Here is a 15236-nt window from a genome sequence, read left to right on the forward strand (position 1 = left end):
TGATGTACAGTCTGGGGTCATTCCTTCAAAGAGGGCTGCAGACTGATACAAGGTTACTTTAATTAAATGTTAGCTTGTGTTAAAAAAATCATTTTGGGTACTAGGTTATTAGCAATTTTCTTTTTCAGGTGGTCTAAGGAAAAAAGATGTGTGAAAGCCCATTGAATGCTAAAAATCTGATGCAAAAATATTTGTCATTATGTACCATAAATAACTGTATAGATTTTTTTAATCTCTTGATATGAGTTGTGCCCTTGAACAATGGTGCTGTGGTTATTAATATCACAATGAAACAGAGCATCACATCTGATATAGGGTGATAAAGATGGAGTACATGTGGGACTAGTAATGGGATGTGGCATCTTTGGCTTCTGAGTCACAAGTTTGAATCCAGGGTGTTTTGGTAAAGTGACTGGCATCAGATAATATCTGATACTTTTCAGAAGGGAGCAACAAAAGACGCCTTTTTCCCTTGGCTGTTCTTGTATGGGTAATGTTTCGCACTTGCAGTGAATTTTGATGGGCTCATCACATCCATCTCCTCAGAGCTCAGTAGCTTTTGTGACATTCAGTATGCTGCAAAATTCAAGGGCTACCCTCATTGCATTCTCTAGGACCTGTTTTGGAGTCCAGATATCGAGTTATTGTCAGGAGCAGGCATCTGCTGGATCCCAGCTTTGTGGCTCTCTTCAAATCATTTTATCTCATGACCCTGAAGGAGCACAGTGAAGTTCATAAACCACATAATTTGTTTTCCATCTGCAGTAAGCTGAAATGTTCAAAGCATCCTCCATACAATCTGAGTAATTTGCCATTTGAAGCCATGAGATCTGCAGGTACTGAGCAACTAAAGGAATAGGTTGGATATGCCTCATGTTAAACACCCCAAAAATCAAAATACATAGCTTCTCTCTGAAATACTGTCTCTTTCTGAAAACTTTGGCTTAGTGCCTACAACCATTTTCAGCCAGGAAGAAAGATGACATTGCCGCAGATTTTTTCCTTGCTGTGAAGAACTAGCAAGGTGAATATGCAATGAGGAGGAAATTGCTGAAGTATCTGCCTTGGAGTGGCAGAATATATTGGAAAAAAGGAGAGGGGATACTTGAGTTACTTCAGCCCTTTCATGTATGCAGTTCAAGCTGAATCTTCAACAGTTGATATCTCAATAAAAATGGTTGGCAGTGACCAGACTTTGCTTTGTCTGATGCAGGCCCAAACCTTGTTCTCTTCCATGGGGTTTGTGCCTGTATCCCTGAGAGCAGGATTTGGCCTTGTGAGTGGTTCTATCCACAGATGCAGCCGATGATACACACTCAGAGGAAGGGGAGAATGCAAATTCCCTGCAGGGAGGCAACCGCCAGATATGTAAACAAAGAACCTTCTGGGTGTGCAGCAGTCAGCCCACTTGAACTGCTGTTTCCATGGCATACCAGATGCTGTAAAATATGCTTTCTTCAGGGGAAGAAGCTTCTCCTACTCCTGAATTATCCTGTTTGATGATGAACTGTCCTCAGGCTGGTACCTCACTGTATGGGCCACATGTGTCAGGTCCCCCTGGCCCAACCATTTTCTGAGTTGATGATGATAGCTCGTCTTCTGCAGCTACCAAACAAAGAAAACCCTAAGTGATTTTTTTAAACTTGGAACATCATTGCTAACTATGCTTTTAATTTTTACTACTGAGTGTTTAATGCATAACAGTTCTTCCTGATGCACATGGTGTCATACCATAATACTGAGTGGTTTTGCTTTTCTGTTTCTTTCTGTTTTTCAAAAAAACCAGAATACATATATATCAATTTTCCCCTGATTATTCTTTTCCTAATTCCCATGTTGCTTTGCTATAATTCCTGGTTTAGGGAGGTTAAAGCCACTGGGTACAAGTCAGCAGGTACTATTTCTGTAGATCTGACTGCAGATCACCCAGTAGCTAAATATAAGGAAAGGAAATATAGGTGGTCTCTACTCCCATTTCCTTGTAAAACAGCAGCTGATTGTGAGCAGGTGCTTGGTTATGTCATAGGTACTAAGTAGAAGTGCAATTATAAAACATGGACAAGTCTGCAACAATTGGTTGAAGCAAACCAAACTCAGCCAGTGTAAATAAGTTACCAAAAGCACTTATGAGGCTCGCTGTGCTTCAAGCATGACTCGGGAGAAGGCGAGGATGTTTTCTCGGTACCTATCTACTGCAGGCTGTGTTTGGGGAAGATGCTGCAAAACTGGCCGAGCTGTGTGGATGTGGCATATCCCCTCACTCTCAGACCATGCAGGTTCATTGGCTTTCCTTGTGGCTATCAAGAGCAAACACAGGGGCCTTTTTATGGTTCCAGCTTCCTGAAAGGCATACTGTGATGTGTAAGGGACAGATGCACATGCTCTCTGCCCTGCTTACAGTCCAGCCACCACAGCTCCATGGGGTCCTGTGTGTGCTGTTGGCTTCTCTTTCCCAGTCCTGCTGCCACAAGACCTGCTGCCTGGTGCTCACCAGGCCCTGAAGGAGGCCAGGACAGCAGTGGGCCCCAGGGGTGAACAGTGGAGGCTGGTAGTGGTGAGTGTGTGTGTGCAGTGCTGCACGCCATGAGAGAGTGTCCTGGAGTGCAGAGAATTAAGGTTTCTTTTACTCCTGAGGATGCTTTCTCATGGTCTTTCCCAGGTGCTTTTCAACTCCTTCTCTTCCCCCATCCTGCAGGCTAGTGCTTCTCACTTTAGGGAAGAAAAAATTAAGTGTGGTTAATTTTAAGCCAGTGCAATTATTTAGGAGTCCTAGAGGTGGAAAACCAGTTACTGGTTAACAGATCTGATTTGAAATGTGTTCTGCCTGACCCCCCCTAATGTATTGAGCCAGAAGCAGTTCTTCCAAGAAGCTGGTTTTCTGGAAGGCTTTTTCACTGAATCATTTAAAGCCTAGGCTTCTTGAAAATGTTAATATCCTGCTGGCTCACTGGAATGCAGCTGGTGGGTACAGCAAGTGCAATACCTACGTGCGTGCTCGCAATCCAAAGCACAGTGAGCAGGCAGGGCTCAGGCTGCAGTGTGGGTGTCCTTGCTGATGGCTCAGGCTAGGAGGGAAGTGGGCTGGAGGTCAGACCTGATTTGGCATCGCCCCACAGGACTGGAAGTTCCTCTGCCCTGCCCAAGCAGTGCAGCTGAGATACAGCAGCACTTTGCAGCCCTGCTGGGGCTGTGCCCGGTGACCTCGATCCGTGCCCTGCGTGGCAGGAGATGTCAGCTGGGTTTGTGCAGCCTGGGACTGCTCTCCTGGGCACTGTGGTCAGAGCGTGCCCGTGGGCTGAGCCTGCCGGACCAGCCTGAAACGGCCACCTGCAGAATCTGACCCCGGGATTCCCCCTTGCATCAGCAGACAGCCTTTATAATGCTGAAATCATAGCAATTGCAGGCTGCAGTATCTCTGTAGCAAAAACGCAGGTCTGTGTGAATGTGTATGTGCCTTTTCCCCTCCCACGGTGTCTGCAGGCAAAAGCCTTTTTGAGTTAGCTGTCTCTATTTGTGGTGTTACAAAGGCTTTGTCCACCTTAGTTTCTCTGTGCTAATGTGTGAGGCTTTTCTGCTTACCTTAGTAGTGAAGATTTTTTCTGGGGAGATTATATATTCTTTTCAGGCAATATACATTCTCCTCAGGCTGTCATCTAATCCACCTCTTTCATAATTTTAGCATGTTTTCTTACACATCATTCTGTAATTTTTGCAGCTAAAGAACTTAGAGCTCTTGCCTTAAACTGGGGGCATGTTGTCCTGCAGAATAAAAGCATTGCAAGTCCAGGATTAAAAAAAAAAAAAAAATTAATCACAAGTGTACTATAAGAAAAAAAAATTGAGGTAGATTAGTCCTCTATGAGAGGAGGACTATAGGTGGTGGCAAGTGCTTTGCTAATTTGGACAATAAGTTAGCACCCAAGGGTGTTAAGTCAGATCATTACTTTTGGTTACCAGATTTTCTTTTGCTCAGTGTGGCAAAATACTCTCAAAGCACGCACACATTACATGGGCTTGTTTATTTATGTCAGCAGTAGATGTATTTACAGCAGTTGTATTGTTCTAGCTAATATTCTGTGGTATGTTGTAAAAAACAAGAAAGATTCAATATGAGACATAAGTATTCTATTTTTAAAGTGAATTTTCTCTTAAGAATGAAAATAGATCATGATAGTCTGTCTTCCATTAATATAAATGCAGATTAATGCAATCAAATGGGTTACTTTTTCCATAGACAAGTTGCAAACACAATGGAGCACGGTCCTCAAATATTGCAGTTTCATTAAAACAGATTTTTTATCGTTCATTTTCAGGGATATATTTTGCACACCTTCTTTAGATTGATCAATTTGAATTAATTTAAGACAGTAACAATTGAGTATAGTGACAGGTTTATTTAGATAAATGGATATGAATTTTCTTCAATTATGAAAATGAAAGACAGTAAAAATAGTAAAAATTTAAAAAAGAGATCTGCTTGCTATTCTGCAGAATGCACCAGCTGACTGCCTTGTGCTAAACTCTGACTTGGCAGGTTTGGGGCTTTTTTTAATAATGTGACTAAAACCAAAGCAAGATGACCTTGCCATATTACCTGTGCTTCCCTTTTGTGTAATAAGTCATATACTTATCCTGTTATTAATTTTGCTCTTAGTTTTCCATCCATTTGCATAGCTGAAAAAAATTGAGTCAGGGCCAAAATGATGAAGCTAGTTTAAAAATAATAAATCACAAAATAGTAAAAAATTTTGGAGACTAAAACATTGATGAAAACATGTTTCATGGCTGTCCAGATCTTTTTTGGGGTTGGGATTTGTTTTTCCAGCCATCCTTTCTAGACTCTGTTTGTCACATATGGACAATATTAGAAAGGTGAATTTATGAGTTAATACCATGATTCTCCTGGCTGAGTTTCAAAGCTTTGTGTGAGTGGTAGAAACAGTGTGTAATACAGCTTCTGCTAAGCACTTCTCTAAAAGACTGTTTTTTTTTTTTCTTTCTTCCAGGGTTTTTGGGAAAGCCACACAAAACTCATAAAAGAGTATGGACCTGTTTGTGGGTAAGCTTAGCAGTGCTGTCAGCTTTCTTCTTTCTGGCTCTTGCTCTTTGAGTTTGTTGGGTGGGAGAGGAGAAAACACCAAGATAAGATATTGATCAAAATGCAGAGTGCAGTGTTTCAGTTTGGGGGACAGAGGTGGAGGTGGTTTGATTACATGCAGCAAATACTCTTGGCTTAGTTTAGTTCAGCATTTGGGATTGGACTTCATTTTTCTGTCTCTTATTTTAATTATGCACATAAAGTTTAGTCCTTTTCAGAACTGTACAAAGCTACCAGCCTTCAATATTCTCTTTTCATCTGCATATTCTTTATGCTTACAGTGAACAGTGGAAATAATAATTTGTCATCATAAAACCCCCTCAGTTTATGAAATAGTATGAATTTGCTTCAGCTGTTGCTATCTATATTTATGCAAAATTCCTAAACTTAAAATACAATGAAGTACAGATTAGAAATGAGGCATTCCTCTCTCTGTAGCTCAGCTGTGCTATCTTAGCAGTTTGTTAGAAGTAAAGAGGGTTTAAGCAGTATATCCCTTCGTAGAAGCCCTTCCACATTTCCATTAATGTAATTTCTGTTCCAAGAACTACTAACTTCCCAGTTGTCACAGTTTTAAGTGGAAATGCAGTTGTCCCATGGTATTTTCTATTGTCATGGTCAGTTGGTGTTTGTAGCATAACTATTATTTCAATATACATGTATCAGGCAATATCCACAAATTATGAAAATGTCAGGTTTTTTCCCATGGTCTGCAAGGAGTTTAAGATAATTGTAAGAGAGCACATATGAATGTCTGTGTGTATACATATTTCATTACAAAAGATACCAATGAACTCTTCATGCTCTCCCAGCAAAAAAGCTCTAGCAGCAAGAAGTCAGGCTCAGGCATTTGATGCTTCAGTCACAGCACCTTGTGGCATTTAGGCTCAGCCCTAAGGACAAAGTGCTGCAAGAAGTGATGGAAATAATGAATTCCAAGGGTTAGGTACTTGTCTAGGAGGAAATAATGCAGTGTCTTGGCTGGCCAGGAATGGGAAAAGATACTCATTAATGCTGTGGCAATTTGTATGTTGTGTAACAAATGGAAAGTGACTGAGGCTTATTATCTCTGTGACCTTTGGTGTGATGCCCTTAAATGACAATAATGTAAGAACACTGGCATTTATTCCTCAGTATACTTCCCTCCTTATTAATATCATGCTTATTTTTTTTCTAAGATGAATTTGAGACAAGTTGCTATTTAGTCATCTGTCTGCTCACTCAGCCAGGCAAAGAGATGTATAATTACGGTGTGTGAGCAGATAGACAGTATCATTTCTGCAATCTACTTGCTGGCTGTTAGGGAATGAAACCTCTGTGAGACTTGCATGGACTGCAAAGCTGGATGGTGGTGGTCATGGTCAGCCAGGGATAGTTCTGACTCTGGGATTCTCTAGGTAGGAAGAGTGAGCATGGGTGAATTTAATTTATTGCATGCATGGAAAACTCAATTTGTGAGGGATTTAGGAGGCTGGCAAGAAAAAAAATGCTGTTTTTTCATGTCTCCCAGGAAAACAAAGCTGGATGCAAACAATGCTGTGTTTGAGGTAAGGTCTATTTGTAGTTGAAGGAGGATGTTTTAAAACCTGGCTTGCAAGCTGCTATTCAATAGGTGGGGCATGTGTCAGGGGGTATTTATCACAGTCCTGTCAATTAAAGAAATTCATTCTTCTTCCCTCTGAGTCTTCAGTGTGATTCTTTCTGTGGTTCTTTGAAACAGGCAAATAAATGGTAGGTGTGTTTATGTGTATATTCCCAGCAAAGTATTGGATCTGGCAGATGGAAGAAGATGTGCCATTTTTCTTTTCCCAGATTGCAAACTGCTTTCCAATAAGCATAAAGAGCAATGATCTTTATTTCTACAGTGGTGAAGTGAGTTGAATACAAATCTTTGGAACTGAAGCCTTTTTTTCTTCCTAAGGTCACTTGAATAGCCTGAATGATACCATCACAACTGTTTTCTTTTGTGTGTGAATTGGTTTCCTTGACAACAGGATGTCAAATCAACTTTTCAGCTTTAATCAAGTCAAAACAATATATCCCTTCCATTCCAAAAGGCCTCAAGTCGGAGAGAATTATTTCAAGTAAGGCTTTTGTAGGTCACAAAAGCTTTTTTTTTCCCTTTGCTCCTGTGTGCAAATCCAAAGGAAAGGTGATGGTACTGATATTTTATAAAGACAGACAATGCAAATAGTCATCAGTTGTGAGTTTGTGCTGTGAAAACTGTTTGTTTTCATACAGAGCTGGCCCAAGATGGAGGCCAAGGCAGAAATAAACAGCTCTGGTTTGGTTCAAAAGCAGAGATGGAGCATTTTTATTCAACAGGGTAATCTAAGGCACTGACGTGACTTTTGAAGAGGTCCTGCACCAGTGGAAATGTTTGATTTAGCTATAATTTGGAGTACCTTCTATAAAAATGCCTCGTCTAAAATATGTGTGCTATTTCTTCATAACAAAAATGAAGTTGAAAACAATCCTATTTGGAAAACAGTGTACCAATACTTAATAAGACATGCCTTGAATATTCCCCTATTCACAGAAGAGTTCTGCAGGAGAGTAACCCTGTTTGCTGTGGAAATCAGTATTTGCACCACTCATTTTTTGGATGACTATTGATGCTATGTTACTTTATTCTCACCTCCACCAGTTGTTCCATTTCAATTGTAGGTTAATAGCTACTGATTTGAAATAGGTGATAAAAGCAGACAGAGAAATAAAGAGGGACAACATATTTTCTAGAATCAGAAAAGCAACTTCTGCAATGTGAGAGCAAGTTAGTTTTGCTTGCTATATGTGCTTAATATGCATTTGACTGCTCTGCTGCAATTGCATCATTATGGCTTTGCAGGACTGATTTGGAGTAAAAGAAATCTGCCAAAATAAGTAACATGTTCTTGGCCCAACAACATAGTACCAGTGATTGCAGAAAATATAACACAGCCCCAAGTGGGCAATTGATTGCTCTGGGATGAAGTAACTTATTCTGTCTTCGACTGTAGCAATGCATTTGGACATGGGGAAGAATATAAGAGATCATAACATAGACCTCACTGTGTATAGCCAAAGAGTGAGAACAGGTTAAAATTCGCTGCTGTTTGTGGGGTGACACTCTTTCTTCGTGTTGTTTTGCATCTGAAGTAGCTTGCAGCAGGTTAAACCCTATTCTTACTCTGCCTTGACTTGGACATTCAACTTCAGCCTGCTGTGAGAAGTCTGAAGATGTCTGTAGTAGAAGTTCTGGTTTGTCAGTGGGGGGCTTGGGGCCTTCCCTTTTTTGGTTGGAAGAGGGATGTGCATTTCCGGGATTTGGGCATGTGGAACTTTACTTGAAGCCTTTTTTCTTCCTTCTGCTGTCATCAAATACCTTGGGACAAGCCTATGGTAGATAGGGCAGGATCTCCTCCTGCAAGGAGCAGCTGATGTCTTCATCATGGGCTGAATTTAACTGGAGAAACAATGTCTTTATTGTTATTTTAATGTCACAAAGTTTTTAAGCCCTCTATTTCTAGCCTCATTCTGCTTTCTGTGGAAAAAGTGATTCCAGGGAAAGTATTCCCATCTTTGTTTCTGAAGGCTCATGGAAAGAAATAACTCAGTTTTATGAAAAAATTGTATCCTGTTTGATTTCCTCTTTTGCACTGGTGGTGGTGGGGGGGGGTGGTCTCCTGGACTTACTACCTCTCCTGGGGTACTTCCTTTATTTTGATATTTTAAAGAATTTACTTTTTATATTTCAGCTAGAGGAAATCATACCTGGACAGTGATAGGGAAAAACAAGTTTCCTGTTGCTGTTTTATAGCTCCTCATAATCTCTGTTACCCATGTAACCTGATAGGGAATTTTGGTAGCCTCACTTGCCTGGATTTTTGTTTTCTTAAAGAGCAGTATATTTTTTGGCTGATGTCAGGTCTTTCATATTTCATCAAGATTTATTTTTTTGTCATTGCTTTCTCCTTTGTGTGTTGTGATAAGGTTCTTTGACTCGATAAGATTGTTGACCAGCCACAGAATTGCTGATGTGGGTTAGAGTTATCTCTTTCTTCCATTAACTACCTGCAAATTGTACAGTACAGCAGAACCCCTAACTTTGAGTACATGAGTAATCACATTAAAGTCAATGGTATTGCTTAACATGCTTCAAGTTAACCAGAAGTCTGTCTACCTTGCTGAATCAGGGCCATAAAAAACCAATTGCATTTGTGCCTTAAAAATATTTTTAGTGCTGTTGGTACACATACACTCCTAGTTCTATTGTACCTGGAAGAAGTTAATGGGAAGAAAAATATTCTTCTCCCTCTTCACCCTCTCTTTTCATAGCACTTTTCATGTAGACAATTTAGTTGCTCTTGTGAAATGTGTTAGCCATTCCCTCTGAAATGGAAAATATTATTGCATGAATGGGCAGGACAATAGGACAATCTTAATGTTTTAAGTTAAACTTTCAGGAGCCTTTCTTTTAATCACAATGAGAATTTGTAAATAGTAACCTATTTTTTGAAAACTGGTTTTCAAAAAAGAAGTGAAACCCAACAATACTCTTAGAAGAAACTCCAGGACAGAATTCATGGTACAATGCTACATCTCCATCTGAATTCCCACAGTAAACATAATTAGGTACTGGTTATAGTTGGCTCCAGTGGTTCAATCGAGCTGCTGGAACAAGTCTTGTGAGTTACTGTTGGGTATATCATCACCAGTTTCCCCTCTTGTCTCTAAAGTTAATTGGTCCTGAAATCACAGCCTTCTGTGGGACTGATGCCTGAAGTCTTGCCCAAAAGGTGGCATACCACGCTGTTCTGAGAGCTGGAATCTGTGTCACTGTCACACGTGGAATTGTTTTTGTGGCTCCTTGACCATTATTGGAGTATTTTACATTCTGCGTACACAGATCTGCGGGCTGCAGATTATTGGCAAAATTTACAGTAAATTAGTTGACCAGTTTAATTCTGGCATGTTCAAATGTACTAAGGTCTCTGGAACACTGCAAATTGATACCTAGTGTACTAGTAATGTCAAAGGTATTTATTAATGAGAACCTCACAGCCACGGACAAATCTGCTGTGTGGACTGTGACCTCCCATGAGAACTGTGCAACTTGAGCTTGTGTACTCTGTGATGGTTCTTGATTTGGGACTGTAGCCTCTGGCTGCTCCAGGAAGGTCCAGGGACATTTGTGTTCTATGTATTCACAGACAGAACTCAAAAGCCCATCAAAGTTTTGCAGTTCAAGCCCTCAGGGCAGGCCAAGCCATTGGGATCGAAACCTTTGGTGAAGTGGTAGTCTCTTCTGTGTGCCAAGCTCTCCCACTCCTCTCTGAGGCTCCAGACGTTGCCCTGGGGTAGCTGAGCTGCAGGCATGTGCTCACTGTTGTGCTTTTCCCCAAGTTTCCTCCGTCCAATCCCTCTGTGACTCTACTGCAGCTGTTTAAGCCAATGTAAGTCAAAGACCTGATGTAATCTTTTACATCTCTGGAAAGAGGGTATGAAATCCAACCATATGAGACAGCATTTTATGTGCTCTTGGCAAGGCAACAAAGGACATTGCCTGTCACCTGCACCACGTTCCTGATGCTTGTTTCTGTGCTCATGGGGTGTGCAAACTGCTGGGGTCACAGCTCCAGCAAATGAATGTTTGTTTAGAGGAGCATCTCCTGCTTGGTGTGGCTTCACTGACAGATTTTGCCAGACATGGAACAGCTCTGAGAGACTGGACAAAATTCTGTCAGCTCCTAAGATTGACAGTGGGAGCAGGAGCAGGCCCTTGTACCATATCTAAGCATCTGAGGAGCCTGATTAAACCTTGGTCTGCTTCTGTGTGTGTGCATATAGCAGCCTTGCCTAGGAGAAGGTCTCACCTCCATTTCCTCCTGCAGAAATGTTTCCTTTTGGTCCCTTGCATACTGGTACTGTGCAGCATTTAGCTATTTAAACATAGTCCTGGTGAGCTTCATCCTAAGATCATTTGAAAAGTGAAGCTTCTTTTGAAAATGTGCTGCCTGAGGAGTGTTTTACAGCTAATATACAGCACAGGTGATCTTTGATCTCTGCTGCCTGCTTCTTTGCTAATTAATGGTTAAAATGATAGTTTTAAAGGGAATGAAACTGCTGAACAGATTGCTTCTTCTTACCATGTTACACCTGCATACCACAATGTGTTATCCTCATTCAAGGAAGGGGGAGGAAATATTCTGAGTTACAAAAACTAGTTCCTTAGACACAATTTCATATTGCTCTATCACCTTCATTATCTGCTGGAGCCTGTATTTGTTCAACGTTTTAACAAGCTGAAAAGTCCACCTTGTAATTTTCCCCCCACCCTTTTCCACAATTTAGAAATAAGCAGGTGGAGAGCTTCTAAAAGACTGAAAAATCTGAGGCATTGTTTCAATATATCAGTCCTAGAAAGTATGGGAAAACAGCAGCGTTGTAGATTTTGTTGTGCATATTAAATGCTTTCATTAGAATTTCCTACAGCACTTCAGAAGTATTGATGCAAACCTAAAGCAGATACATGCAATATGGAACGTTCAGTAGCTATTAATGGTCTCTGACTTCACTTGCAATGTATCTGATTATGAGCTGGTGTTCCCAGTGTCATGCATGGTAATTTTTTAATGCATTTCTTGAATAATTTCCCCTCGCTATATGTAGGGGGAGGCAAATGCATCATGCCTCCCAACGTGTGTGTGTGTCCCCTTTCTTGGCAGCCTTTGAAGCAGATCAATTTTAACACTCAGTTCAGGAACTTCTCCTGCCTGCCTTGGTCACTTCACAGGAGAGTCAAATTACTGCCTCTCCAGGTCACTCCCTAATGCCAGTTTCCCTTTTTTTCTGGGAAAAGAAAGCCCAAAGAAATGCAAAAGCAGCTTGTTACCATATTGTGACTCTGCTATGAGAAGCACTGGGCAAAAGGGATTTCCCTTTTCCACAGATCCCATGCTGGGTCTGGAGAAGGACCCAGAGCAGAAACCAGCAGGCTGTTGGGTGTTCCTGCAGTCTGCAAGCCTGGCACAGGCCAGAGCACCCATGGCTCTGTCCCTTACTCATGCCACCAGCTGGGAGCCCCAGGATGCAGGTGCTGGTTAGACCCTCTCTGCCCATGCTGGGGAGCCCTTAAACAAGACCTCATGGGGCCTCTGCCCCTTAGGCTACGAAAGCGTTCCAGAGGAATGGATTTGGGACGTCTATTACTTAGTTTCTTAAAAATAGTAAGTAGTATTTTCCTTTGTAAGGGTGACTACACTTTGCCAGGTATCTGCAGAGGTGTTTCCTATCAAGTGCTGCCTTGCATGTTGTTCAATTGGTGCCTCCACTTTGTTGGGGTTTGTTCTGGTTTTGATTTTTTCCATCCATGACCTTGACTTGTAGGCTCTGTGTTTATGTTTTTCATACTTCCTTCCCTCATCCCCTAAATGTTTGCTCTGGATTTTTCTTTCTCTTACTTCTCTCCATTGTCTTTAGCTCTATGCTGTCTTTCCTCCATGCTCTGATTTTTATTCCTCCCTGTTTTTCTTATCCATGTTGAATTGAAAACAGTAACATGACCTGACAATTTTAATGTCATTCCAAGATTTTTATGTAATTCTATAAATCTCTTAATTACTTTTTTGTTGTTTTGTCATATATAGGTTTTAGTTTTTGCCTCTGCCTTATTAGTCTGGGGATCAATTTTAGTCCACTACATTTTATTAGTAGAAAAGGGAACAAAATATCTCCTTTTTCTTTGTTGGTTTGGCACCATCCTGAAATAACCCTTTTTCTCTCTTTACTACCTCTTTTCTTTTCCTGGAGAGTCTGCTTTATGTCAGACCTGCTGGCACTGAACTAGGTATGATTTCATCAGGCAATAGGCAAAAGTATACCCCACTGCAGAGGAAGAAGTTGTTTTCAGCTGTTACTATGTTAATTCTTTTTGTTCCTATCTTGGGAAGCATGGGGTGAGCTGAGCCACCATTACTCTCGGGATCGTGAATCCTTCTTTCCCTCCAGTAAATTTAGTGGCTAAACCTGAAGGCTGGTCTTGAAGGAGGATTTGTTTTAGTCATACCAATAAAATTCTACAGGTATAATTAAAAAAGCTGTTGTGATGTCAAAGAAAGTCCCTTGCAGAGACACATTAGCTCTGCAAAGACAGTCACTGCATCAGGGAAAAGGCTGACCATGTCCTTCAGCAATTACTGGGGTACACTCCCACAGACGTTTTTTCTAGTATAACTTTATTAAGATTAAAATCTTGTCCTGTCCCAGAATCTCCTCTCTGCCCCATGCAAACAAGTCTCAAAATAGTGGTCTGGACCTTCAAGCTGTTGTTTACTTCAGCATAGCTTCATTTCAGGCATAGAGTCATGACTGTTTGAAGATCTTGACCCAATGTTTAGGTCTTTCTCATGTTATATAACTTCAGTTTTTGGATGATGGTACCTACTGAAAAAAATTAGGTTTTGTACAACAAATCTGAAGACATACCCAGACCTCTTAAAGTAGTTTACAGAAAAAGGAGTGAGTTGGGAGCAATGTTCTGACTCTGTAAGGTCTAGCAGCAGACGTTTTATCACTCAGCAATAATCCAAGCTTTTCTGTCAATGTTGGAATCTATTTTATTGAAAAAAGATCTTGGCAAGGACACTGGGGATTTGCTGCAGAGTCTTTCATAGTGACATTACGAGAGGATCTTGGTTCTTTGGGACCTTTTATTGTATGGAACATCTTATGAAATACTTTGTGTGAAGGGCCAAAGTAAAATGTTACCAAAGCAGCCGAACAATTTTATATGTTCACCAGCTGTCCATTTAGGGCAGTAGGAAATGAGCGATGTTTGGGGCAGGAGACAGAGAAAGTAGGTCTCCAAGTGCAGTACAGAGACAAATGTTAAAGTAGGTCAGATGGTAATGTGACATCACATGGAAAGGCATTAGTTTTTAAATATTAAATTCCATTAAAATAATTTAAATTTTTATTTTTGAAATAGAGATATATATTACGAAATGGGAAGATTAATATTTGAAATACTTAAACTTATTCTTACAACAGACCTATATTTTCTCCTCTCTCACTGGCATTTTATTTGCTTTTGTCTTGTAACTAATACCTTGGATTCTCATCAGTAGTGAAGAACAGAAGTTTGTGAAACTACCAGAATTTTCATTCTGTTCATTTCCTTAGCAAAATATTTAAACAACTACACAATTTGTAAACCTTGGAGCAGACCCCTTTATACACCACTGTGTTTATACCTGCCCATGGGACTGCTCTGGGCATTGCACTCAGGGTATTTCCCAGTCTTTGCCTCTTCTGGGCTGACCATTTTGGATACTGGATTTCTGCAGGCAGCTGTTCTTGCACTTTCAGAGGCTGGCACCTCTGATATCCACAGGTTGTCCCTGCTGCCAGAGGAGTGGAAGCAGCAGGTTACACTGAGGTCAGACGACGAGGGGTGTTGCTGGCAGTACTGACCCTGCCATGCAGGCAGCATTGCCTAAGTACTGGAATATCTCTGCTGGATTTAAAAGGCTCCAGGTGAGAAGAGCATAATCAATAATTGCAGATATTAAAAGTGGTGCCTTCTCGTGCTTTCCTACCTTTTTCCCCTTCCTTCTTTGCCTACAGGACACGAACATCTGAATCCCCCAGACGATTGCTCATGCATTTACATTTTCATTTGCTTGGTTTATAGCAGGATTGTTCCAGCTTTTGGGAGGGGCAGCTATCAAAGATGTACAGGCACTGCCATTGTGTTTTATTGTTCCAGTCTATTTTTCCCTGTGAATGTAGGTGGGAGTTTTTTAGTGGGTTGGTTTTGTGCTTTTTGCTTTCTCTTTCTTCTAAGAATTTACAACCCTTTTATTGTCAGTCTTCAATCATTTTTGATAGATCAATATATTTACTTCAATGATGGCTCATCCTACAGCTGTGCTTGTATTTTTTTTTTTTTTGTGCTTTGTTTATAGGGGTTATGAATAGATTGTACCTCTGCTATACCTCTGTCATTGCATGAGGATCAAGTTGCTTGAAATTGGCCCAATTCTTATATTTAGAAGGAACATGAGGTGTTTACATTGGTCTGTCTTCAAATCTACTGTTTTCCACCCCTTTTCTAAGTAAATTTTGAGCAATTAGAAATGCTGGTTTTTTTCAGAAT

The 15236-nt window shown here is 40.7% G+C and overlaps 1 protein-coding gene across 2 annotated transcripts in view; it reads left to right on the plus strand.

Annotated features, from left to right (window-relative positions):
* Window positions 1-15236, plus strand: part of TBXAS1 (thromboxane A synthase 1) — a 227858-nt gene that overhangs the window by 74283 nt on the left and 138339 nt on the right. Inside the window, exon 3 of one of the 2 annotated variants that reach the window (XM_041398879.1) lies at window positions 5007-5059. The exons of the other annotated variant lie outside the window; for it this stretch is intronic. Coding sequence (XP_041254813.1) covers window positions 5007-5059 — 53 coding nt within the window. The remainder of the gene's footprint in view (window positions 1-5006; window positions 5060-15236) is intronic. 2 annotated transcript variants of the gene reach the window in all.

This window comes from Onychostruthus taczanowskii, unplaced genomic scaffold, assembly GCF_017590055.1.
Source record: "Onychostruthus taczanowskii isolate IOZ18803 unplaced genomic scaffold, ASM1759005v1 scaffold15, whole genome shotgun sequence".
Taxonomy (NCBI): Eukaryota; Metazoa; Chordata; class Aves; order Passeriformes; family Passeridae; genus Onychostruthus; species Onychostruthus taczanowskii.